General features: G+C 51.5%; 2 protein-coding genes across 3 annotated transcripts in view; both read right to left on the bottom strand.

Moving 5' to 3' along the window:
• Positions 1-12,374, bottom strand: part of CPNE2 (copine 2) — a 56,166-nt gene extending 43,792 nt beyond the window's left edge. The window contains exons 1-2 of one of the 2 annotated variants that reach the window (XM_074913309.1): positions 12,290-12,346; positions 6,848-6,972 (exon numbers count right to left, since the gene is read on the bottom strand). The gene's annotated coding sequence lies outside the window, so the exon portion shown is untranslated. Of the gene's footprint in view, positions 1-6,847; positions 6,973-12,289 lie in introns of both variants that reach the window. The other variant, XM_074913307.1, reaches the window with a different exon arrangement.
• A 2,492-nt stretch (positions 12,375-14,866) lies between these two features.
• The window catches only part of NLRC5 (NLR family CARD domain containing 5), a 47,140-nt gene continuing 38,919 nt past the window's right edge, over positions 14,867-23,087 (bottom strand). Inside the window, exons 42-47 of the mRNA XM_074913479.1 lie at positions 22,964-23,047; positions 21,913-21,996; positions 21,664-21,747; positions 19,506-19,589; positions 18,296-18,379; positions 14,867-17,241 (exon numbers count right to left, since the gene is read on the bottom strand). Of these exons, the coding sequence (XP_074769580.1) occupies positions 17,160-17,241; positions 18,296-18,379; positions 19,506-19,589; positions 21,664-21,747; positions 21,913-21,996; positions 22,964-23,047 (502 nt within the window). The 3' untranslated portion in view covers positions 14,867-17,159. The remainder of the gene's footprint in view (positions 17,242-18,295; positions 18,380-19,505; positions 19,590-21,663; positions 21,748-21,912; positions 21,997-22,963; positions 23,048-23,087) is intronic.

Genomic DNA, 23,087 nt, shown 5'->3' with positions numbered 1-23,087 from the left:
CTTCCCCTGCGCCAGCACGGACCCAACACCTCCCCCTGGGCCAGGCATGGACTTGGTCCGTGCAGCCACCACGGGTCCCCTGGCTCAGAGGCTTCACATCTGAGGCACCACCAGGCTTCAGCAAGCCAGTGGCATTTTAACCCCCCAGCAAATACTTTAAATTCAGAGGGAGATTTGAGTTGGCACCAAAAGAGCCAGCTCGTCATCATCTGTATTCCAGTCTCTCCTTGTTTTTTTGTTCTCCTCTCCCCGTATTCGCCGCCCTGAACACCGCCCTGCGACTCGCTCAGCATCTGCGGCCAAATATTCTCCTGATGTACAATCCCAGCTGCCGGCTTTGTGCTGATCACGTGGACACGTGTTCTCCTGCCGAAACACGGCCAGGCTACCAATGAGAGGTCTTGGGGAGAAGCATGAGGGTTCGATTGCCCCACGGTCCCAACGGCCATCGGCCACAGCAGATGCCTGAAGAGGCATCACAGGATCAGGGTGGAGGGACACAGTCCCCAAATCTTTTCTGGGCTCCAGCTTCCAGGACCTCCTGAGCCAGACGCATCTTTGTACTTTGTAACCTTCAAGTGCTTTTGCCTCCATGACTTGGTCACCTCTGAGGCACTCTGTGTCCACAGTGTCCCACAGGGAGGGGTTTTGCTGGCTGAGGGGTTCACACAAGCCCCGGGGCCAACCAGAATATCTGAGATGAGCATTTGGGAGCCCCAGAGCAATGCACACAGATGTTCTCTTTCTCCTCCTCCTTACCCCATGGACCCCAAAATTTCTACAGGATATCCCCAAAGCACAGTGCAGAAGGGCCAGCTGGAAGCCCTGGGATCTTTTATTCTCTCTTATCTGAAAGAGGAGGAGGAGAAGGCGTTATCTGTTTTGCAAACTAACTTCTGCCCTGGGAGGTTCCCCTTTCCTCCACAGAAGAGAAGCCCCAAGCAGTCGCCTGGGACATGCTAAGGCCCCATTTTATGCATTAACAGGAAAAAAAGAGAGGGAAAAAATAAGCCATGTCACTGTGCTTTAAGTGAAACGTTTTGAGGGCTTTTTAAAATATTAATAGTGTTGTCAAACTTCAGAGATCTCCTCTCCCTAAAGAAATCAGATTTATTTTCACAGGGAATACCAGGCATATTTGAAATATCAATATCCACCAGTGACTGGTGCAAAGTTCCTCTGGGTCCCTCCTGGGGATGTCCCTCCACTTCTTTGGGATGATCCATGAGTTCTGTAATACCCCACAGAAGTCACCCCTGACTCAGTTTACCCACTTGGGCTGCCCCACTGCAAACTACTGCAATTGTAGAAGCAAATTTCCTTTCTGGATGGGGAAAATGAGAGAGATGAGTATCAAACAGGTAAATTCGGGTTCCTATAAAGCAGATTTCTGAGCTTACAAGCAGCAGAGACACAGCGGGAGAGCAGCAGTACCCAAAGGACAGTGAAGAGCAGGTGAAAACGGGTTTTCAGAAGATTGAAGCAAAGGAAAGGAGCAGGAGGACATAGAAACCGGTTGCCCGGAGCAGCAGAAAAGCTGAAAGGCAGCACACATGGAGCTGGATACACCAGGAAAAGCCAGGATGCGCCGTGATGGATGCCTGACACAGCTCCCTGCACTGGCCGCTTTGCTCCCTCCTGTCAACAGATACAGTAATCTCCAGGATTATTTTTCAAAGCAAAAATGTTTGCCTTTCAGTCTCGCCTAGGCAACACAGTGGATTCACCAGCCTGCACCTGGTCTTAATAACAGCCTCGTTACGTTCTGAATGCACGTGCAATTAGTCATGTACACAGCACCCTGCTGCTGGTCCCCTCCTCAGCAAATGCCTCTGCCACTGGCGGGCAGGCTGGGGAAGGTGGCAAGGGGATGCTTCCACATGAAAACTCCCTGCAAGGATGTACCTTGGGTACCCACTACCATCAGAGGACCTTCACCTCTCCTGTGAGGCAGGGAAAGGCTGAAAACTGCCTCTGAGCATCCCAGCGTGGGCGGCAGGGCTGGGACTGATCTCAAATTCTCTCAAATTCCCAGAGATTTTGGGGTAGACCCGGCAGAGGGGAATGCTTAGGCTGAGCTCTGGTTTCCAGGCTGCCACACTGTGAGCAAGTCCCACAGCCCTGCCCAACGATAGGAGCCAAGGGGACTGTACTGAGATATTTTGGGGGCCTGATACAGCAAGAAAGAGGGTTTCAGGACAACATAATTAAGTAATTTCCCCAGTGAACTCTTCCTGATGGAAACCGTGCCTACTGATGCTTCAATGGGCAATGCTGCTCATGCTGACAGCTAGCTTTCTCACACCGGTGTTGTGAAATCCCGTCTCAAGTGAGGTGTGACAGCAGCTGCTTCTTCATTTTGTCACCCACAATGCCCATCTCCTCTCAGACTTCTGCTGTCCTCAGAAAAGTCCCCGAACCTTGGCACGGTTTGGTGCCAGCATAGGCAGCGCCCTCCTTGCCAAAACCTCAAGCCAACCAGTATGTGAGCAGCACCCAGGCAAGCTTCTCTGGCAGGTGATGATCAGCACAGTCACCCGGGGTGACCTGAGAGTCACAAATCGCAGGAAAACCTCAAGACAAACTCCGGGGCACCAGAGCTGGCCCCCCAAAGTGGCTTCACGTTTCAGCCCCTCCAGAAAGGTTGTGTCCCCACTTCCCAGCCAGCAAGAGAAGACGCTACACAAAGAGAGCTGCCATAGCCAGCTGTGTCAGAGACCACAACTTCCCAGCAGGACAGGCAAGGGAGCTTTCCCAAGTCCTGCAGCTCATGCAGACACCAGGGACAAAAGCCCAAGGGAAGAAACTGAGGCAGAAAGGAAGGATGAGCTGGAGTCCCAGACCAAGGCACTGACCACAAGTCCATCCCAGCAGCTTTCCTTGCATTCAGGCACTTTTAAGGGAAAGAGGTCTTTGCTTGAAAGAGGTCTTTGGGGGGTTGAAATGTCCCATCATTTGCTGTCTCACTGCGATTTCTGCTTTGCTTTAAAATGGTACAAAGCAATTTGACAGTAGCTAAATGAATTTATCATGGGGGAGAGAGTGAAAAGCAGCTTTAAATGGTCTGAGAAAGGGTTCAAACACCTTTTTTGTGGGTGGATAGCTCTAACCCAGTTTGAATTCGAATAGTTGGCTTTGGCAGGTACAGGGTATGCAAGAAGCTGGGGCAGTCTAGTGGGGAGTAACCCACTAGCATCCCCAAAACTCTTTCTAAAGGCACATGGTCGAAGTGAGAAGTGTAGGGCAGCTGCCACCCAGACCTCTGGCTCAGCACATCCCCCCAGCCAGCAGCACCACCAGCTCCTTGGAGTACCCGGGGGAGCCAAATCACACTTCTTAGCAAGATCAGGTCTGGCTAAGAAAGCAGGACTGACCCTGTGCCTTCCCCTGACCCAGGCAGCCTCATCCTCCTGCTGACTCGCCCCAGAGGGTATCACTTGGCAAAGGGCAGCCCAATACCTGTCCCATGCCCTTGATGCTTAGATGTCCCTCGAAGAGCAGGTCCCATCCCAAGGGGGTGTCACGGTTGGGGGACGGGGAAAGTCCCTCTGTCCCCAACACCACAGAGAGGCCACCACCAGCCAAGACACAGCACTGGCCCTTTGCTCCTTGGTGCAAATACATCCATCTGGGCTACCTCAGGGACTGAGGGACAAGGCAAAGCCCGAGGATGGGGCAAGTGGGTGCCAGCAGTGCTGGACATGGAGCCCCTTGCCTGCCACCCAACCAAAGTGGCTCCAAAAGGCTGTCAGCAGTGAGGACAAGCCCATCCTGCCGCATCCCGCAGCACCTCTCCAGGGTCGGCGGAGATGCAAGTCGCAGCACCCCCATCATGACACCAACAGAGGGATCTGGGATTCGGGGCCAGACAGACAATGTAACTGCAAAATGCCCTCCAAAACAGAAACCAGGAACCTCTGAGGACTAAACCCATCACACTTCTGTTGGCACATGAAACCTTTCTTTAAGCTCAGGCCTTCACCAAGATCCCACAGTGGTTTCCAAGGACTGCTTTAAATCAGCCCAAAGCTACATTCCCATGAAGTTCCCACCTCAAACCATTGCTCAACCCTGGAAGGGATGGAGACAAGCAGGCCAGTGACTCCCTGTAGCACCCAGGATGGATGGGGACAGGGCAATGAAGGAGAAGAGAAGGGAGAGAGCCAGGATTTGCAGCAGGACTGGGCAGGGAGTGGGATGGACAACAGAGATACCAGTTGAAAAATGAGGCAGAAAAAGCCCCACAGCTCCCTCAGCAATCCTTAGTGAGAGACTGGCATCTTCAGGGGGTACCTGTACACCATGCAGGATTTCAAGCAGGCTGCACCATCCTCTCCCCCAGCTCCCAGGAAACCCATGGCAATCAGCCTTGCAGCAATTAAGTGTTAGGTCAGATTGATCGCAGCATCCCAGGCCCAGCATGGGGCAGGAGGGGACACCAGGATCCCACCCTGACCATGCAGGGAGAGTTTCACCCAGCAAGAGACCTGCCTCCAGAAAGCAACCAGAGGGATAACGGGGACATGACCTACATCCAAGCATTGATATATCTGGGGTCATAACTTTGAAGAAAGAAGCACTTTCTATGGAAGTGCCAGTCAGAGAGGGACCTGTGGGGGTTGATTGACAGCTGGCTGAACATGAGCCAGCAGTGTGCTCAGGTGGCCAAGAAGGCCAATGGCATCCTGGCTTGTATCAGCAATAGTGTGGCCAGCAGGGGCAGGGAAGGGATCTGACCCCTGTACTCAGCACTGGTGAGGCCACACCTCGATTCCTGGGTTCAGTTTTGGGCCCCTCACTACAAAAAGGCCATTGAATGACTCGAGCGTGGCCAGAGAAGGGCAACGGAGCTGGGGCAGGGTCTGGAGCACAGGTCTGATGGGGAGCGGCTGAGGGAACTGGGGGGGGTTAGTCTGGAGAAGAGGAGGCTGAGGGGAGACCTCCTGGCCCTCTGCAACTCCCTGACAGGAGGGTGCAGAGAGGGGGGATGAGTCTCTTGAGCCAAGGAACCAGCGACAGGACAGGAGGGAATGGCCTCAAGCTGCGCCAGGGCAGGGTCAGGCTGGCTCTGAGGAAGGATTTCTGTGCAGAAGGGGCTGTTGGGCGTTGGAATGGGCTGCCCAGGGCAGGGGGGAGTCCCCATCCCTGGAGGGGTTGAAGAGTCGGGCTGAGCCAGCGCTGAGGGATCTGGGGGAGTTGGGAACGGTCAGGGTGAGGTTCATGGTTGGACTGGAGGAGCTTCAAGGTCCTTTCCAACCGAGATGATTCTGTGATTCTGTGAAATGCTTATCGCTCCCTCTGCAGCCTCGGGACACACACCTCCAACCTGGGGATTTGGAAGCCCCATCCAGCTTCTCCAGCTTGATGCAGGAGGGAAGATCACTGCTTCCCTGTCTGAGAAGAGCAACAGGTGAAAGGGAACGCACAGCAGCCATAAAAACTCCTGGAGACCTCACAGCAGTCCCTGTCCCGGGGAGCCCCTGGGGGAAGCTGCCTTTGCTCCCTGCTCATGGCCAGAGAGGATGCTGCAGCCCTGCCTCTGGACCGCTGCTCGCAAGGAGCTCCACGGTGCAAGGAGAGGAGCCACAATGCCACCTGTCCCACTCATGGGTGCTGCTGCCAGTTGGCCCAGGGACACTCTTTAGAAGCCGCAGGACTGGAGCATCCCTTGCCCAACTGCCATTTCCCAGGGCATCCTGTGGGACGTGCAGGGACATGTCTCCATCCACACGAAGGTGCTGGAACATCAGCTTCCCTGGTGCCCTGCTGAGCTGGGACACTGGCAGGTACCATAACAGCATAATATATCACACCCTAATACCACTGTAATCGCGTTAACAGGTCCGGCACGTAAGACCCTCAAGGGGATTAGAAGACATCACTATTTATGGTCCACCACGCTGGCAGAGCTCCTCTGCTGCTTGTACATCACCACCAACAGCACTCAGCACCTGCGGGTACCGCAGCCCCACCTCAGCTGTGGCACAGGGACCTCCCTGTGCTGCCTGTAACACCCAGGGGTTGTCAGCACCATCCACTGCTCTCAACTTGAAAACATCACCACCTGAAAAGCAACTCCAAAGCACCTCCCCTGCCCAGCCCAGAGCTGAGGCAGCCGCTTCAGAAGTCAAGCACAAACCCACCACCTCCAGCTGCTCCTGTGCCATCCCCATGTGCAGCACAGCGGCTGCCGGACTCTCGGAGGAAGTGACACCAGTGAAGAAGCCAGTTCATGATGAAGGACCCGCAGAGTGAAAGGGAGACTCACAGTCCCATCCTGCCCTGCACCCTCCTCTCCTACCACAGCCCTGCTTCCTGTACCACCACGCAGCCCCAGCAAGAGTCCCCGAAGGTCCCCCCACATCCCCCTGTGGTACCACCCAAACCTGCTTCCCCCATCCAGGCAGAAACTGGAGGGCCCTGGGGCTGCTCTGCCCCAAGAAGCTGCCTTGTAGCTGTCCCCAGGGACGAGGGCACTGGGAAAGGCAAGTGGTCCCGTACCTGTGCCCCTCCGGGGTGGAGACTGGTCCCCCCACAACTGTAGAGACATGGCCACTGCCCAGTCACTGCTCCAGGACCAGAGGACGGGACTCACGTCCTTGCAGAGGGGCTCACACCCGCAGAGAGACTGAAACTGGAACCTTAGTAAGCCAGGGACGTGAGAGTAAAACCACACATGCTTCCAGCGTGCAGACAGCCCCGATCACCAGCTGGCTGGCACTGACCTCGGGCAGAGCCTGCCTGGGCACCGGGGCAGCAAAGAGCAACAGGATTCCTTCTCAAACCCTCTCTGGGTGAAGTCTGAAAATGTCATGACACTCTCCCCAAAGAATCTAAAACGACTTACCGGCGAGAAACCACAGCCCCAAAGAGCCGGAGAGCCGAATGCTCCAGAGAGGACAGGGCCCACGACCTCCCAGCGGCAAAGGTGTTTCCGCAGTTCTCACCCGGCGGAAAGCCAAGGGCTCCAGCCTGGCAAACGAAAGCAAAACTCACTCCTCCACACCCAGCGGTGACGCGCGGAGGGACACAGCACCATTGCTGGTGGGGTCTGGAGGCGCTGCAGAGACGGCGCGTTTCGGGGTAGCGCTCAGAAAATCAGAAAGCAGGAAAAAAAAAACAAGCCCCAAACAACAAAAAGAGTATTTCCTCTAAACCTGAGAGAAAATAGACAGGCTCTGATGGCTGCCACCAGACAACTGCACCACGGGTGCCTCTGCAGGAGGCAGAGCCCAGCCTTGCTGCATCCCCTGCACTCGCTGCATGCTCTGTGCTCACCGCATGCCCTGTGCATTCCCTGTACTTGCTGCACACCCCGCACTCGCTGCGTGCCCTGTGCATCCCCTGCACTTGCTGCATCCCGTCATTGCTGCATCCCTGACACCCACTGCATGCCCCGCGCTCACCGCACGCCCTGTGCCCACGGCATGCCCTGCCCGCAAATCCACATGTGATCTCCAGAGCAGCAGCAGCACTGCACTTGCTGCTCAGCAATGTGGGACGAGGGGCAGGGGCAGCCTCCCCCATTACAGACATGCAGCCATGGCCGAGCCACCGCCCGACCCCGCTCCAGCCTCCACTGCAAGCACATCTTTGGCTCAGATTTGCTGAGAAGACTGCACGTTTTCGCTTGACTACCGGCTTCCTCTGGGGCTCAATTTAGGGAAATCTGTGATTTAGGGCAGAAAACATCACGATGTCACTGTGAATCCTGGCGATCACATCAAGCCCTTTACACAACTGTCCTACAAAGCAGACCCAAGGAAAGGGTTTACATGCCAGCTCTGTCCCTGGGGCACTCACACACTGCCAGGGCAGCCGCATCCCTTACCCACGCCAGATCAGAAAATGATGTTGCCTGTTGACCACAGGCAAATGCCAAACACGAACCTTTTTCCCTCCCTGTGGCAGTGATGCTTACGTCGGACACGTGCTCCAGGTGGGACAAACGAGCAAACCAGGAGACGCAGGGAGGGAGAACTTTGGGCAGATTTCCACTTCCAGCCCCTGCATTAAAACTTTCCCACCTGATACTACAGCAGCCATACAAGAGCTGGGCCTGATGAGGTGGGGTGTATCTGTTTCAACAACCAGATTTGGAGGAAAAAGTTGACTTCATTAAAGCCCCGTGAGGAAAGCGGCTGGGCTGTAACAGACCCACAGCGAGCAGGGTTCCCTCGCAGGTGCAGAGGGAACCTCCTGCATTTTAAGTATATTTAATGTGTACTGGGTGTTTAACTTATTAAAGGCTTTTCTAAGTTACTCAAAACAAAATGCTGGCTTTCTGAATTTTAATTAAATTCCTATTTCCAGCCAACACCATATATCACACATGAGAGAGAAAGAAAAAAATTATCACTTAAGTGATGAGAGATGTCTTTAACTGCTTTCCAACAGCCAAATGCCAAAATTACAACCATGCCAGCCAGAAAGGCCCAACAGCCCAACAACTCCATCCCATGCACCATTTCATTGCCATAGCAGCCAGAACCCTTCCCCTAGTAAGACAAGTATTAATTAATGGGCAGTTATGTGCAATGCTCATTCACACTGTCACGCCAACACCAGGGCACAAAGAGCACCGCTGATGCCCCTGTGGGCTGGAGCCCACCGTCCCCCTCTTCACTACGACCCAAGCTTTTCTAGAGAATTTTATTTTATTGCCCTGCTTTGCAGCAGAGAGATGCTGTCACTTGATGTGTGGAGCTTCACCCTGAGATGGATTTGTATGCCAGTGATACAAAAAATGCGGCGGTTTATAATGAGAATTATGTCTGATAAATTCTCAACCCTTTCCCAACAGCTTTAGGCACTGCTCGAGGGGTATAAAACTCGGTTTAAATGGTTGCACAGCACTGGACTCGCTGTTGAATGGCAAAACTTGTGTTTCCAGCCTGTCTCATTTTTAAAATCAGCTTCACGTCGGCTGATGTTTCTTCCTAAATCCTCAGCTTCCGGAATCACGTGATGATGGAAAATCCAGGGCCGGGGGAAAGGTGACTATTTTAGATGTGAGTTTTTTCCTGCTGGCAACAGGCAGAAAATCTGACAGGTCCCAAACCCAAAGCCTCAGCAGAAGCAGCAGACAAATAAGAAGCGGAGTTTTTCTTGCTGAATACTATACTTGTTTGTTTTTCTGATATTTTAACAAATTGTTGTGATCTCCAAATCCACCTGAGTTCCCAGGAATTACTTTTTTCCCTGCTTCTGTGATCCAAACAAGTAACCTCGCAAAGCCAGCAGCCAGGAAACCAAGCCAAAACAGCAAAAAGTGATGACTCAGGTCCCTCAACAAATATTTTACAGAGGTTTAAAAGACAAACTTTAAGATTTTGGGGAGGAAAAGTGTTCAATTCCTTTTTTTTCATGCTGTTTTGTGGTTTTGCATCCTGCCAGGAGCACCATTTCAAATGCCTGGCTACTCCACCGCTCCAGAAAATTTACGTTTTCTTCTCCTTTCCCCCCCACCCCGCCTCTGAACACAAGCCAAGGCTCTCACATAAAGAGTTCCTTATGAGAGCTGGCAACCCTGAACCAGGACAGGAGACTGCAAGCGTTGATTTTTCATCAATTAACCGGGTATTACGTTCTCGGCACACCGGCGGCTCCTGGAGAACAATCCCTGATTTATGGCGGTGCAAGCAACTCTGGCCAGCTTTCCCGGGCAGAGGTTTCCACTGAAGTCAGTGGGAAACTCTTTCCACCGGGTGTAACGGGAGCAGGAGAAGAAGTTATTCCTCCCAGACTCTTCACACACCATGCTGAGACTGTTCAAAGGCAAACAAAGCCAATGCAACTCCAGTGTACAACTGGGCAGACTGGTAAATCATGGGGCAGCTAGCGGCCACTCCAGGACCCCATAACCCCACTGTTGCGTGGTGAGGGAGGAGGATTGCTGGAAGATGAGCAGACATGAGGACTGCTGGGGGCTGAATGGCTGATATAGCCCCCTCAGGGCACAGAGCATCTTCACCCACAGTTCAGCTCCGGCAGCCGAACCTGAAGAGGATTTTTCTGCACTGGAAACCCCAGTGCATAGGGCCCGTGCCCCCCTCCTCCAGCACAGACTGGCCAGGCACTGGGGTCCCTTGCCCCTGGCAAGCAAGAGCTTTACAAACTGCAGCAGCTTGCCAGCAACTGGCACAGGGTCCCTTGGTGTCCACCAGCACAGACCGCAGGAGCAGGGGTGTCCCCAGGGCAAGACGTGCTGATGCAGCCCTGGATTACCTCATTTCTCTTGAGATCGAGCTCAGAAAGGCAGCGTGGAGGGAGATGCATCACAGCCAGCAGCTCGAATACTAGCAGTTGTACCACCCTGCCCACCCCAACGCCACCACAGTGCGACGTCTGCAACCCACTCAAGAGACACAAACCATGACCCCGACTGAGCAGGGCCTGGGAACAGGGGGGCACACACCCACGGTGCCAGCAGAGGGGGGGCTCCTGGCAAACCCTGGCCCCGGGGTGGTGAGGGATGTCGGGCTTTTGGAGAGCAGCTCCAGGACTGTTTGTCTACCCAAGGCAAATGCTTGGGGCTGCCTACACCACAGGTAGGGGCAATTCTGGGGACACCTGGAAGCCTCATCAGGTGTTTTCCCTCCACATTATCCCAGCTGGGATGCTCCAGAGGCAACAGCAGAGAAACAAAAATGAACATCACCAGATAACGTATGTCCCAGGCTATCACACAGCTGTAACCAAAGCAAATGCAGCGTTTTCCCAAGGCTACTCCAGGAAAACATCCTCCAACTGACTCAGTTCTTCAAAACAAATCCTTTCCACATGCCCTGAGCTTTTGTTCCCAGCCTTCCTCCTGTCATTGCTCTGCTCCCTGCCCCTAACGGGCTATAACTGGATGCAATTTCTGGCCCATAATAAAATATTTTCTGACCCCAGAAATGCGCAGTATCACACGCAGGCATGAAAGCCCCCGACACCTGGCGGTGGCAGGGAGCAGTATCAGAACTGAGCACCCCGGGGCTGTGCTTGCACTGGCCTGATCCTGACTCCAGCTTCTCCAGCAAGGTTCAAGTGCATCTCCAGGTGGCTTCAAACCTGGGACTTGAGGTTCACAGGGATCCTCCTAGTTCCTTCCTGCGAAGTGGCTCAGGCTCTCAGGGAGTCAGCAGCAGAGACCCAGCCCTCTGGAGATGTTTCTGCCATCGGAGCTCTGCTCTCAACTCACCTCTCTATCTCCTGTTCCACCCTCCTTGCGGTGACCAGCTCCGAAGGGTGTGTTTGCCCACCACATCCTCCAGCCCCACTGGCTCTAATCCAGCTGCTCACCTAAATCAGGGTTACTCACCGGGAGGCTTATTGCATCAGGTCCTTTGGCTGGTGGAGCTGACGGGAAAACACCTCCCCGCCTGCCATTCTCCAGGCACCCTCATGCTGCCGAGTGAAACGCTCTGCTTGCAGCTATCCCAGAGAACGAGACATCTCGCTGGGCGCATAAGAGAGAGGGGGAGTCCAGCCTAAACCCTCTTGGTCACCCCTAAAAGCGCTGCGTGATGGATAGCATCACCAGCCAGAGCAGCTGCAAGCGGCTCCCAAAGAGGCACTTCTGCACTTGCCCAGCCTTCAGGCTGCCAGACTCGACACCCCAACCCCGCGACTCGATGTCGGAAGAGAAGGAGAGGCGCTTGTGGCAGCTGCTAGAAATATCCCCCCCCACAAAACGTCCCCAGCCTTGGGGAGCGAAGCCACCAGGCCCCTGCGTTCGCTCGGGGGGTCGCGCGTCCGGCTGGCATCGTTAGGAGCGGATGCAGATGCAGGGAGAGAGGGGACGGGCGGGAGAACTTTTACACCGTGTAGGAACGGAGGGGTCTGGCCTGGGGGAGTGTAAAGTGATGGGGGGGTCAGTCCCCGGGGATGGAGGGTCTATCCCGGGGAGAGGGGCTCGGTCCCAGGGAAAGGAGGGGCTGCTCAGGGGGAGGGAGGGTCTCTCCGGGCGGATGGCGGGTCTGTCCCCGGGGACGGAGGGCAGAAGGGACACCACCCCCCGCACCCCCCCCCCCCCCCCCCCCCCCCCCCCCCCCGGGCGAGCCAGTGGGACACCGGGGGCTGACACCGGGGTTATGCCAGTGAGACCCTCCCGCCGGGATATCCAAGGCCACCGCCGGTGCCTCCCCGCGGCTCTCACCACCCGCCCGACCCACGGGGAGCGATCCCGCTCGGGGACTGCCTCAGCCACCCCTGCCAAGCCGGGTGGCCCCGCTCCTCCTCGCCTCCTTGCCCGCCCCGCGCCTCCGCTAGCCCCAGGGATGCCGGGGGCGGCACCGGTACTCACCGCCGCGGGCCGGGCCGGGCCGCGCCGGGCCGGGCCGAGCAGCTCCCGCGGGGCCGCGGGCTCAGCTCCTCCCCACGGCCACGGCCACGGCCGCGCCCGCCCGGCCGGGGGGTAGGCGGGGATGGCGGGGGGCGGGCGGCGGGCGCGGCCATGCCTGGGCGAGCATCATGCGTTTCGGATTAAAAAAAAAAAAAAAAAAGAAGGAAAAAAAAAAGAAAGGAAAAGGATCCACCCCAAAACTTCCCAGCTGGCTTCTTTCGCTTCGCCCTTTGCAAAGAAAAAAAAAAAAAAAAAAGCTTTAAAAAGGACAAATACAACGCGTGGAAAGGGTGAAAGATGATTTTCCATGTTATCCGCCCAGCTAAAATGAAAACATAACTTTGTTAGACCAACACCCCTCGCTTTGAACCAAAAAACAGTGATTTTGTGCTGCCTGGATGCCAGCAGGGTTCACCTGGCTTGGCTGGTGTGCTGAAATCAATAGGGGCCCGGGTCAGGACCCTGTGCCCCGTGGTGTCTTGCTGATGCTGCTTCCCATGGGGAAAAGCCGGTTAAACGAGGAAAACAGGCAAGCCCTGAATTCTGAACCCCAGAAGCGGAGGGGAGCCCAAGCCCCCAGGCCGGCCAGCATCACACCCACCCGTCACCCTGTTGTGCTTCCCCGTCCAGCCCCATAGCACCCAACTACTATTAGCAACCCCACCTGACACTTGGCGGACACGTCATCAGGCGTCAGAGATATTTATATGGATATTTTTGATATGGAGATAGGGTAATAAGACTGGGAGCCTCCCTCTGAGGCTTCGGATTAAATAAACTGTCACGGGCTCTGTTCACGCTTTCCCCTCTCCTGCAGCTTGAGCTGTAAAAGGCAGTAGAGTTTCAAGGTACCAAGTCAGTTTTCGGTGTCAATGGGGTCCCCACCCCCTTCCCAGTCCCCCAGCAGCAGGGCAGGGGACGCACGTTGGGCTCACAGGTCTCAAATTCTCCTGCTCTGAGCAGGCAGCATAACAGGCAACATCCAACTCAAAGCTAAGCCTAGTTTTTAAGAGTAAACCCCTGTGTAAACCCTGCAAGAAACCATCACAGGAAGGGGCAGGGTTGTGCCTGAAAGAGGAATTCAGCGGGAGAAGCGGGGTCTGTGCCAGATCTGCCCTCCTGCCTCTGTGCCCGTGGCTTAAAATGTCGCTTTGAGGGAAATAGGGAGAGGCAGCCAGCATTTCATGAGTGCCAGTGTGCCTGTTTTCTTCAAAATCAGTTTTTTTCTGTGTTTTCTCTCCAGCCCAGCATGATGCCTCCAAGTCACAGCAGGTTCAGCGATACCTGGAACTGGTTTTAGCAGAGGGGAAAGGGCAGCTTCGTTTCCAGCCCTACGAAAGAGCAGCCAGCGCCTCCAAAAGTGGGGCTCAGCCTGGCTCAGGCTGTTCCCTAGCACAAAATCCGGGCTCCTCACCACCCTCCAGAAGTGTGTTTACTTACAGCAATGTATTTCTTTCTAAAGATCTGGTCTCAGGGGGCAAAATCCCCTCTGTGTATGAAACCAGTACTGACTAGCTCAGACATTGTCTTCCGGAGCCTGCACGCAGCCTGAAACAATAGGGGTGTGCAGAGCGTCCTGATACATTTCCATTTTTGGACCACGATAAATCTGAAACCTAATAGTAACAGCTCTAAAAATGGCCCACGTTGATTAGCTGTTTGGGAATCGGTTTGGTATTCAGCCATCACACACAATCCCCAACGGCCTCACGTCTTCCTGCATACCAGAAGATTCATTTAACCCCTCAAAATTGGACAAAGGCTCCCCTCAGAAACTTTCAGACACAACCACAAGCTGGAATACAGACGTGAGCAGCGCAGTGTAAATGGGAAGCACGTTGGGGAAGGGCAGCCCAAAAGTCCCTGGCATCCGATGTAAGAAACAAGCCAGGGATCGATTGTGGTGATGTGTTTCACGTACAACTCAATCCAAATCTTTTTTTTTTTTTTTTTAAATGCAACCCACGCACTCCAAACACAGCACAGAGCCCGGTTTTAGCCGAAATCGCTGGACTACAGACAACTGCTTCCCATTTTTGGGGTTTTGCTGACACCTGGTGTTGTGGAAGATGCTGTGATGTCCTGCAGGTCCCTTCCCCGGCGTGCGCTGGGATGGCCACGCTCTCAGGTCAGACCCATGTGTCTGGGAGCTAATCGTGAATTTGGGGAAGAACCTGAGAAATGCAGGTGTGCATCTAGAATTCCGAGGCACTGTTTTAACACCTCAAGTGATGAGCAATGCTGCAGCAGCAGTAGCGTGCCTTGTTACAGCACTGCAAACCTCATGGTGTAGACCTATGCCTCCTCACTTCAGGAGCTGGGGGAAAGCACAGGTCTCATTATTTTTAAATAGTGCATTTCATTGCAAGGGAAAACAATCCAATACTGTGATCTAAACCCAACAGATCTCCCTGGAGTGGCTGCTCTACCCTAGGCAGCCATTCAGGGTTAGCGCCCAAGACCCAGAAAACAAAATCGACTTTCAACAGCCAAACACTCCTCAAAGCAGCATCCTTATTTATTCAGTTAAAGCACACTTTTTTCCCCAACAAAAAAGGATGAAAAAGAATAAACGGGAAGGCATGTTCCACACCAGTAAAAGAGGCATAAATATCACAACACCTGAACAAATTCAAATGCAGGAGCAGGCAGCATCAGGAGACAATACAGTGGAGCTGACCAAAGCTTGATCAAGATTTGTCAAACAAAGTCTGACAGTGATACGTCTGCTTTTCCCCAGGACATGGGCCTGTGGTAACAGCCAAAGGCTCTGGCTGTGGTTCGTATCGAAGATGACAAAACGACCATCACAAAGTGCATTAAAAAGTCCAATCCCAGTACTTTCCTTCTTCACAGAATCACAGAGTCATCTCGGTTGGAAAAGCCCTTGAAGCTCCTCCAGTCCAACCACGAACCTCACCCTGACCATTCCCAACCCCACCAGATCCCTCAGCGCTGGGTCAGCCCGACTCTGCAACCCCTCCAGGGATGGGGACTACTCTTCCTCTGTTATTTATCACACGTAGCACTTAGTCCTACTAAAATGATGTTTCAAATGCAGGAAAAAATTAATTTTCAGCTCACAGACTGGACCGAAATGGACTGTTAATGCAAACTCTGTCCAATCCCTTGTATTTCCCAAAGAAGTCCTGGGAGCCCAGGGCCTGGGCAGAGCCCACCTGACAAACATGCTCATCCTGAAAGCTGGGAAGAGCCAAGGGCACCGAGACACCTTTCAGTACACGATCACACTGCCTTTTGTGCCACACTCCTCTAATGGGTGCTGGAAAGATTTGTATCTGCAAACTAGATCTGAAAACACAGGATGAAAAAGCCTCATAAACTTTTCCTAAATTCCAGTGTTTAAATCTCAGGTACTTGATTACTTCATTGAATTATTGCCTGATAAGCAATTTCACTACCTTTTTTTTTTATTTTATTTGTTCTTGTTTTTAAACCCTTTTCAGAGTATAGTCTCTGCACTATGTGCCCCACCTCTACGCAGTGTTGGTATCTCACAAAGTCTAAGGATGATCTTTAAGTAAGGGTAGTGGCTCCTCCAGGAATAACAGGCACCAGCTGTCCATGTCCCCTCCCCAAAGGTTTGCTGGACCAGCATTTCCATCTCATTACAAATGCCTGCCCTGACCAAATCAGATCAGTTACATCTCCCCAGGCAATCACTGCTGTAAACAAAATTCCATAAATAAATCTACCACACAGATTATATATTAACAGCGGACACGTAAGGAAAACATTATAACACAAGTTAGTAACTAAGGAGAACAACATGGCCACACTCTTGCAACTCAAGCTGTCGCTCCACACGTGCAAGGGGCAGCTGTAGTCAGTCTCCTCTGCTAAGCAGCAAATTCAGTGTTTGGGATCTTCTCTCTCCAGTTCCCACAGGCCCAACCATGCAGCGACATGGAGGTTTTGAGATTCAGGGGATAGTACAGGCTTGAAGGATCCATTATGTGCTCAACATTTCAAGCTAACTGACCCCTCCCTTCACCTTAGATTAGTACAACTAAGACTTCTAAAAGCCCCACAAAGGTCTACAAAACCCCACGTGAAAATAGTCAGTAGTGCACATCCTCTCACAGAGAATAGCCAGTTTTCTTACAGATTTTTTACGTATTGTTTTATGATCTCAGTACTTTAAGGTTTCGCACTGAAATTTATGGTGATATCAGCCTTTCCAAGTTATCACAGTATAAATACTGATCATTAATTTGATTTGAAATTTCAAAAGTCCTGAAGCTTCTACTAGGAAACTGAGGTAATTCTCTGTGAAAATGGGCCTGCTATGAAGCAGACAAAACCACATATTAGCATTTTTGCCTAAAATCATAGAGGCATTTCACACACAGTTATACACAATTTTCAAACAGCCTGTTTGAGTGCATTTATAACAAGGTCAATAGATTACAATTTTGTAAATAATTTTACATCCTCTCCTGGAGGATGTACATTCTTTTATTAGAACACCCTGTAGGTGTTGTAATCTTGATTAGAGATAATTAAATACTCTGCTGGCTTTCTGAATGCCTGAGCAGATGCATCTCATGCTCTTGCAGAATTTCAATCTTTTTACACCCACAACACTGCCTGCTCAGCAGCAATTCTTTACAGTTTTCTGTACAATAAAAATTCACAAGAAACAAAACACCACTAAGTTCAGTGCACTCTTGGTTCAGTGCAAGAAAGGAAGACCTAATATTTACAGTTTTTAATTGTAGGAACTTTGCTCTTCCGGGTTTTTCAGCGCAATTTTTGCAGGCAGTAGGAGACGAAGAGCAATTCCTAGTGAGGCAAGGGCTCTTCTTTGCTAGTAGAAGGAGAAACAGATTCTTGGGTCTTGGCTTGTCAAATTCTCAGCGAGGCCCTTGGGCACTGGATTGTCCCACAGCCTACAACGACAGCAAACGTGTTACTGTGGGACTAAGTACAGCAAGTGAGGAGGTGGCACGCTGAAGACAGTGGCAGAGGCAGCTTTGTGTTTTCATCAAAGCAAGGTGGGCAGCAAAAGAGCAGCAACCCAGCAGCTGCCTGCTGGCTGAGATGGACTCGCTTATCTAGCTTGGAAGAGGGATGAAGGCTTTGAAAAGCCCTCAGGCCACTAGGATCTCAGAAAGCAGAGGGAGAATTGAAGCAACCTGATTTACGTGAGCTGCCCTTCTTCATATACCTCATTTGGTGGAGTCTACCCCAGAGCTGCCCATGCTGGGCTTCTACCATGCAAAGCAGTGTGCCCCAAGGAGTCAAAGGGACTGTGTGCTGTGCTGTGCCCACTAATCTGAGCAAGAACACAGGGGCACCAAGCTCCAGCCAGGACCAGAAACACTCCTCAGTGGCTGCTCTTGGGATGTTCTCACTATTGGGGAAGGAAGAGCCTGTTTTGGGCCAAAGAGACAGCTCAGGTAGGAGCATACACTTGGCTCTGGGACCTGTATTACCAGAAAGTTATCAGAGATGCTCTCAGAAGAGTGACTTTTCAAATGAGTGAAGGATGAGCGGGTCTCTACTACAAGAGGTTTCTAGTGAAGTTTGAGACACAGGGTTTGGAGAAGCAATGAAAATCAGTGGGAAAAATCAGGTGTCCAAGTATCTGCAAGATATGGATCCCAGGACAGAGTGGGACAGGGCAGGAGTGTACCTCAGAAGTTAAATCAGATGTAATGGGAGAAAGAAAACTTACAGGAAAAAATGCAGCAAACTTCCTGATGGGGACATTGCACAACTGGCTCTTCATTTTTACCTTATTTAAAGCCAGTAAGCTTTTCAGTGTATTTTTCCCAGGACTTTCCGAGGGGGTGGAGTTGGCCTAGAAAACCCTCAGCTTACTTGGCTTGCATCTGCATCCCCTGCAATACCCTATTCCATGCCAGCTAACCCAGGGCAGCAGGCTACTCACCCTGACTTCCCCTTGCTGAGCTGACACCCAGCTCCATGGTACCTGCTCACCTTATGAATTGAATTTCCGGGCACTTGGCAAGTTCCTCTGCAAGCTTCGTGGCTCCACAGGCACCAATGTGATTTTTCTCCAGACTGTTTTAGAGACAAAACGAGAATTTTAAAATCAAAACCAAATCAAGAGTGGAAACCAGCTGAATAATTACTGGCTCTGTCTCCTGTCCCAGAAAAGCTACACTTTTGCACAAGCACAGCAATGCCACACAACTTACATCAGCCTCATCTTTACACTGTGGCCCTATTTTATGCAAGAAGCGTGTGTGCACTGCTCCCTATGAACTCCTTCTAGCAGCAGGACTTGTAAGCAGATCTGTTGCACTTGGAGCACTTTAACAGATCTCACTGTAAACCTGGTGCCAAAAAATGCTAGTAACAACTCCTCCTGCCTCAGACACAACCATCCTGCTTGTACCTATAAAATAGCCGGGCTCTACTACATAGTTTCCCTGCCCAAGACAAACAAAACTCAGTTCCTGACTCTATTACCCCAAGACTAATATTTTCATACAGCTGAGAGATGGAAGACACACACACACCATGTATTCCAAAGGACTAAAGGGAGGAAAGCTCCATGAGCAGTTCTTGAGCAGCTGACAGTCCCTCCCATGGAAGAGCGCTGGGCTGTGATGCCACCAGGCCAGCGCATAAGCTGGTGACATCGACCCCAGCTGACGATTGTGCCACAGTTCCAGCACAGGAGCTGCATCGGAGCTTCCTGTGAGCTCCTGTGGCCCAGCACCCACAGTCTGACACTCCAGCCTGGGGCTGGATTGCTGCCTTGCTGCAGGCTTCCACAAAGGAAAGCGCTCTGAGCACGGTACCCATCTAGATCATCCCAGGCACTGAAGAGATTTAAAAGTGTGCAGGAAGCAGCTCACCTGAGGTCATTGGGTGATATGACTCAGGGCCTAGAAACACCAGTTTGTCTTCCTTAACTCAAACAGGAGGCCTGCACAGACTAGCTTCTGCTTAGATACCTACACTGCGAACACCTTAAATAAAAAATGCCTCTCTGTGCTGCATATCACCCAAGCAGGGCTGGCCCCCAGTGCATGCAGCAAGAATGCTCAGCAAGAATTTGAACTGCTAAAGCCTGTCTGTTGTTCCTAATGTCCGTCCCCTTTCTGGAAGTGCTGTGGTTGAAGGCTCAACAACAGAAAACAAGTCTTCTTCCTGGGGTTGCTCTCAGGGCTTTACTCACTCTAACATCTTCAGCTTTTCCATCTCTGGGAGAGCACTGGCCAACTCTTGGGCTCCTCCATCACCAAGGGCATTCCAAGACAGTCTAAGACAGACAAGACATTCCAGCTGTGAGTCAGTCGATGAACACAGCAGCAGTGCTGTGATACAACCCCCTCAGAGATTAGCCTGTTCACAAGAGCTTACCACCCTCTTATCATGGCAGGTAAATATTCCCCTGATTTACACACTTAATTTTGAGGCATTTCCTTATTTTCACTACATATTTTCGTGTACAGTAAGTCACCAGGGAGTGCCACCACAGAATCTGAGGACCATGGTTATCTCCAGAGTCCTGCAGGCCCAAGGAATGAGAGGCAAAAGATGGAAACAACTGCTGAGCACACACAGCTTTACTCCAGGACAAATCTTCCTTGTGCTGACGGTGTTGAACTATTACAACAGCTAAGGTACCTCTCAGACCTGCTCTTAAAGCTGCCTTTTGTTTCTGAGCTCTTTCAAAGGATAGCTCACAGGGCTCTTGAAAGGCTATGTTTTTCACTTTCTGATCTGTTAGCAAGTGAGAAAATTCTTCAGATTCTTTATTTGTCACTGGCTGAACAGCCTGGCCACTTCCTGCTCACCTGAAACACAGAAATCTAGCATGGCACCAGTCAGTCCTTCACTCAGCTGAATGATCCTGGGGCCAACCCACAGAGCCATTCCTCTACCCAAGTCTGGGAAACTCGATTTTCTGTATGGCATGTAAGAGTCAAAAAAAGAAATGCAGGATAGGATCCAGCTCAAGAATTGGGGCCTTCCAGCAAACAGGTTCATGGCCTGTTCTGGCATTTCATGGGTGTCAGCATATAGCTGTCCATGTCACTCAGATTTCCCAATGACAGAACTCACATGTGCCTCCACTGACACAAGACCCTGACTAACACTAGTATTAAAGAAGAATTTGCCTGCCTGTTAGTAATGCAGGAGTAGTAACTAACCACATGATTAGCTAGTCTTAGTGCCACGCTGCAAGAGACACACCTATGCACTGAATACTGCTTTACTCATCCCATTACTCCACTGGATCATTACCAGACCTCTCCTGGTGCTGACAATAAAATCCTGGCTTTGACCTAATGCTCCTAGTCCGAAGATATCAGTTATCTCCACACAAATACCTTCTGTGTGAGGGAGAGGAAAGCCTGGTGGACTTATGGCCCATGCATTATTTTACTCAAATCACCCATTTTGCAGAACTGAGGCATGTAAGAGTGGCATGACGATCAAGCGTCACCCAGCTGGCCACAGCAGAGATGACTAGAGAGCCTAAGTCTTGCAGCTCTGTATCCTGATAGAGGAATGATCTCAGACAGGGAGGTCTGTACCCTGCCAGCACCCCAAGCAGTGTTAGTCTTCATTAAAGCTATAGGTAGTTCAGGATTGATGAGACTGCTGCTGACCCCATGGGATCCTGTGTACTAGAATTAAATTTAAGGTCCCTCTAGAGCAATGGGGCAAATTGCTTTTAAAAAGACCTAAGCTGGAGCAGGTTGCCAGCAGGCTCCTCGCCGAGGTTCTCTTGGGCAGGTGAACATATCAGAATGTAGTCAGCCCACCTATGCTGTTTATTGAAAACATGTTAAACATCCACACATCAGAGCAACCCCTTTTTTTCCAGTGTGGAGAGTGAAACTGCAGCTGGTGGTACACCCTGTTCATCTACAGGCTGAATTCACTGTGCTTTGAGCTCTCAATTCAGCCTCTACAATTGTACAGAGAAGCTCCTGCTCTGCTCTCAGACACAACTGTGGCCATCTTGTAAAAAACTGGAGGAAAGACTTGGACCATGGAGAACAAGATGGGGAATGTGTCCTGCCTCACAAAGCAGATGATCTGGGATAATGGGCAGAGTTTGACGATGAGTGTTTCCCTCCATATTCTGCTCAGCTCTTCACATTCAGCTTCCTATAAGTTACTAGTTATAGAAGGAAATTTTTAGCAGTGAATTTAGCCAATTAGTAAATTGCTAGCAAATTTATCACTAAAAAGTATTTAGTGGTAAGTACCAATAAGTATTTAGCAGGATCAGAAGCGTACAGCAGTTGAAAGTAGAAGACATTAAAAGGAGAGTGACCTGTATGTTGAAGGATCTCTCCACCCATTCTCACCACACTCACATTATCTCCTCCATGGAAGGGCATTGTCGGAAGCCGTGAAAAAGTGATTTTGAAGCCTCATCAGTGATTCCACAGAGTTTCAAGCTGAAGCAGTGGGGAGAGAAAAAACAGAGGGCACTGTGTTGGCATCAGAACCGGTGGGCAATATGGCCCCAGTGCCAGCACTGCCTGCTGTGCTCGGCCCTGGCAATGCTACAAACAAAGCCAGCCACTCTCTACCCTGGCAGCCTCCAGCGCCCTGGTACTCACTCGATCTTCCGGAGGTGTTCAAGACACGGCAGCCCCTCAGATAGGGCACGGATACTTCCTTCCCCGAGGTCATTTTCTGATAAACTGTAAGTAATGGAGAAGCTTTGAGTGGCTGCAGAAAAAGCAGGTAGTCAGAGAAAAGCCACCACCAAAATGCAACTATGTGAATCAGCAAGTCAATAACTAGTAGCCAGACTGAGTAAGGACTCTAGACAGCAGGGACAAGCCAGATTGGCACAGGGCAACTCAGGGTCAATTCCCTGTTTGGTAAAATGGGAATGACAGCCCTGCTCTAACTCACAACAGATGTCCACTCAGCAGCAAATTGCTCGCAGGCAACTTGGGTTTATACCAATGGCAAAGATGGACAGACCTGCAGCACATCATGTGTTGTATGTGAAACTGGAAATAAGAAGTTATACTGGAGTTAATGACTGGTGTGACTTGAGAGGAAGTGACAGTAAAGGGAGAGTGGGAAGATGTGGCACTCGAAGACCTTGAGGGCAGCAGTAACTGCCTTCCAGTCTTTACCAGGGTGTGCTGCTCTGTTCTCATCTACCAGCCATAGCAACACCTCCCCTGCTCTAACACATCACACCTAAAATTACCTAATTCAACTTGTTATTTAACAGTATGCACCTAACAAAGAATGGTGACTTCAAGGATGCAGCAGGAGGAGTTAACTCGCATCACCTCCATTCTTTCATTCTTTATTTAGAAATTCTACTGCTCCCCAGGTTACTGCATACAGTAGTTCAAAGACATGTGGCTACACAAAGCCTGGCAAACAGCACTGGCAGACAAGGTTTAACACCTAAAGTGATCTAAGCTGCCCTATATGCAGTGCACTGCAGTGACCTTCAGAGAGTGCCTCCTCTCATCCTAAGAAAAGGTCTAGAACGGGTGGAAGGATTGCCCTCTGCGAAGTCACCCCAAGCATGGGAAGAGCTATGTGACAGCCTCAGGCCTTCAAGCTAAAATGATTCCCACCCGCAGAGTGAAACTAGTCCATACATTTGGCACCATCCCAAGTGCACCTGCCATGGCCTACCTTATCTCTTCTAGCAGCCCACACACCACCAGGGCTCTGGCCAGCTTCATCCCTCCTGCTGGCCCAATGTTATTGTTCTGCAAGCTATAATAACAAAAGAAACATAAGCATTGGAGGATTATTT

The sequence above is a fragment of the Athene noctua genome, chromosome 9, assembly GCF_965140245.1.
Source record: "Athene noctua chromosome 9, bAthNoc1.hap1.1, whole genome shotgun sequence".
Classification (NCBI taxonomy): Eukaryota; Metazoa; Chordata; class Aves; order Strigiformes; family Strigidae; genus Athene; species Athene noctua.
The sequence above is the reverse complement of the archived record's forward strand: the minus strand, read 5'-3'. Positions and strand labels throughout refer to the sequence as shown.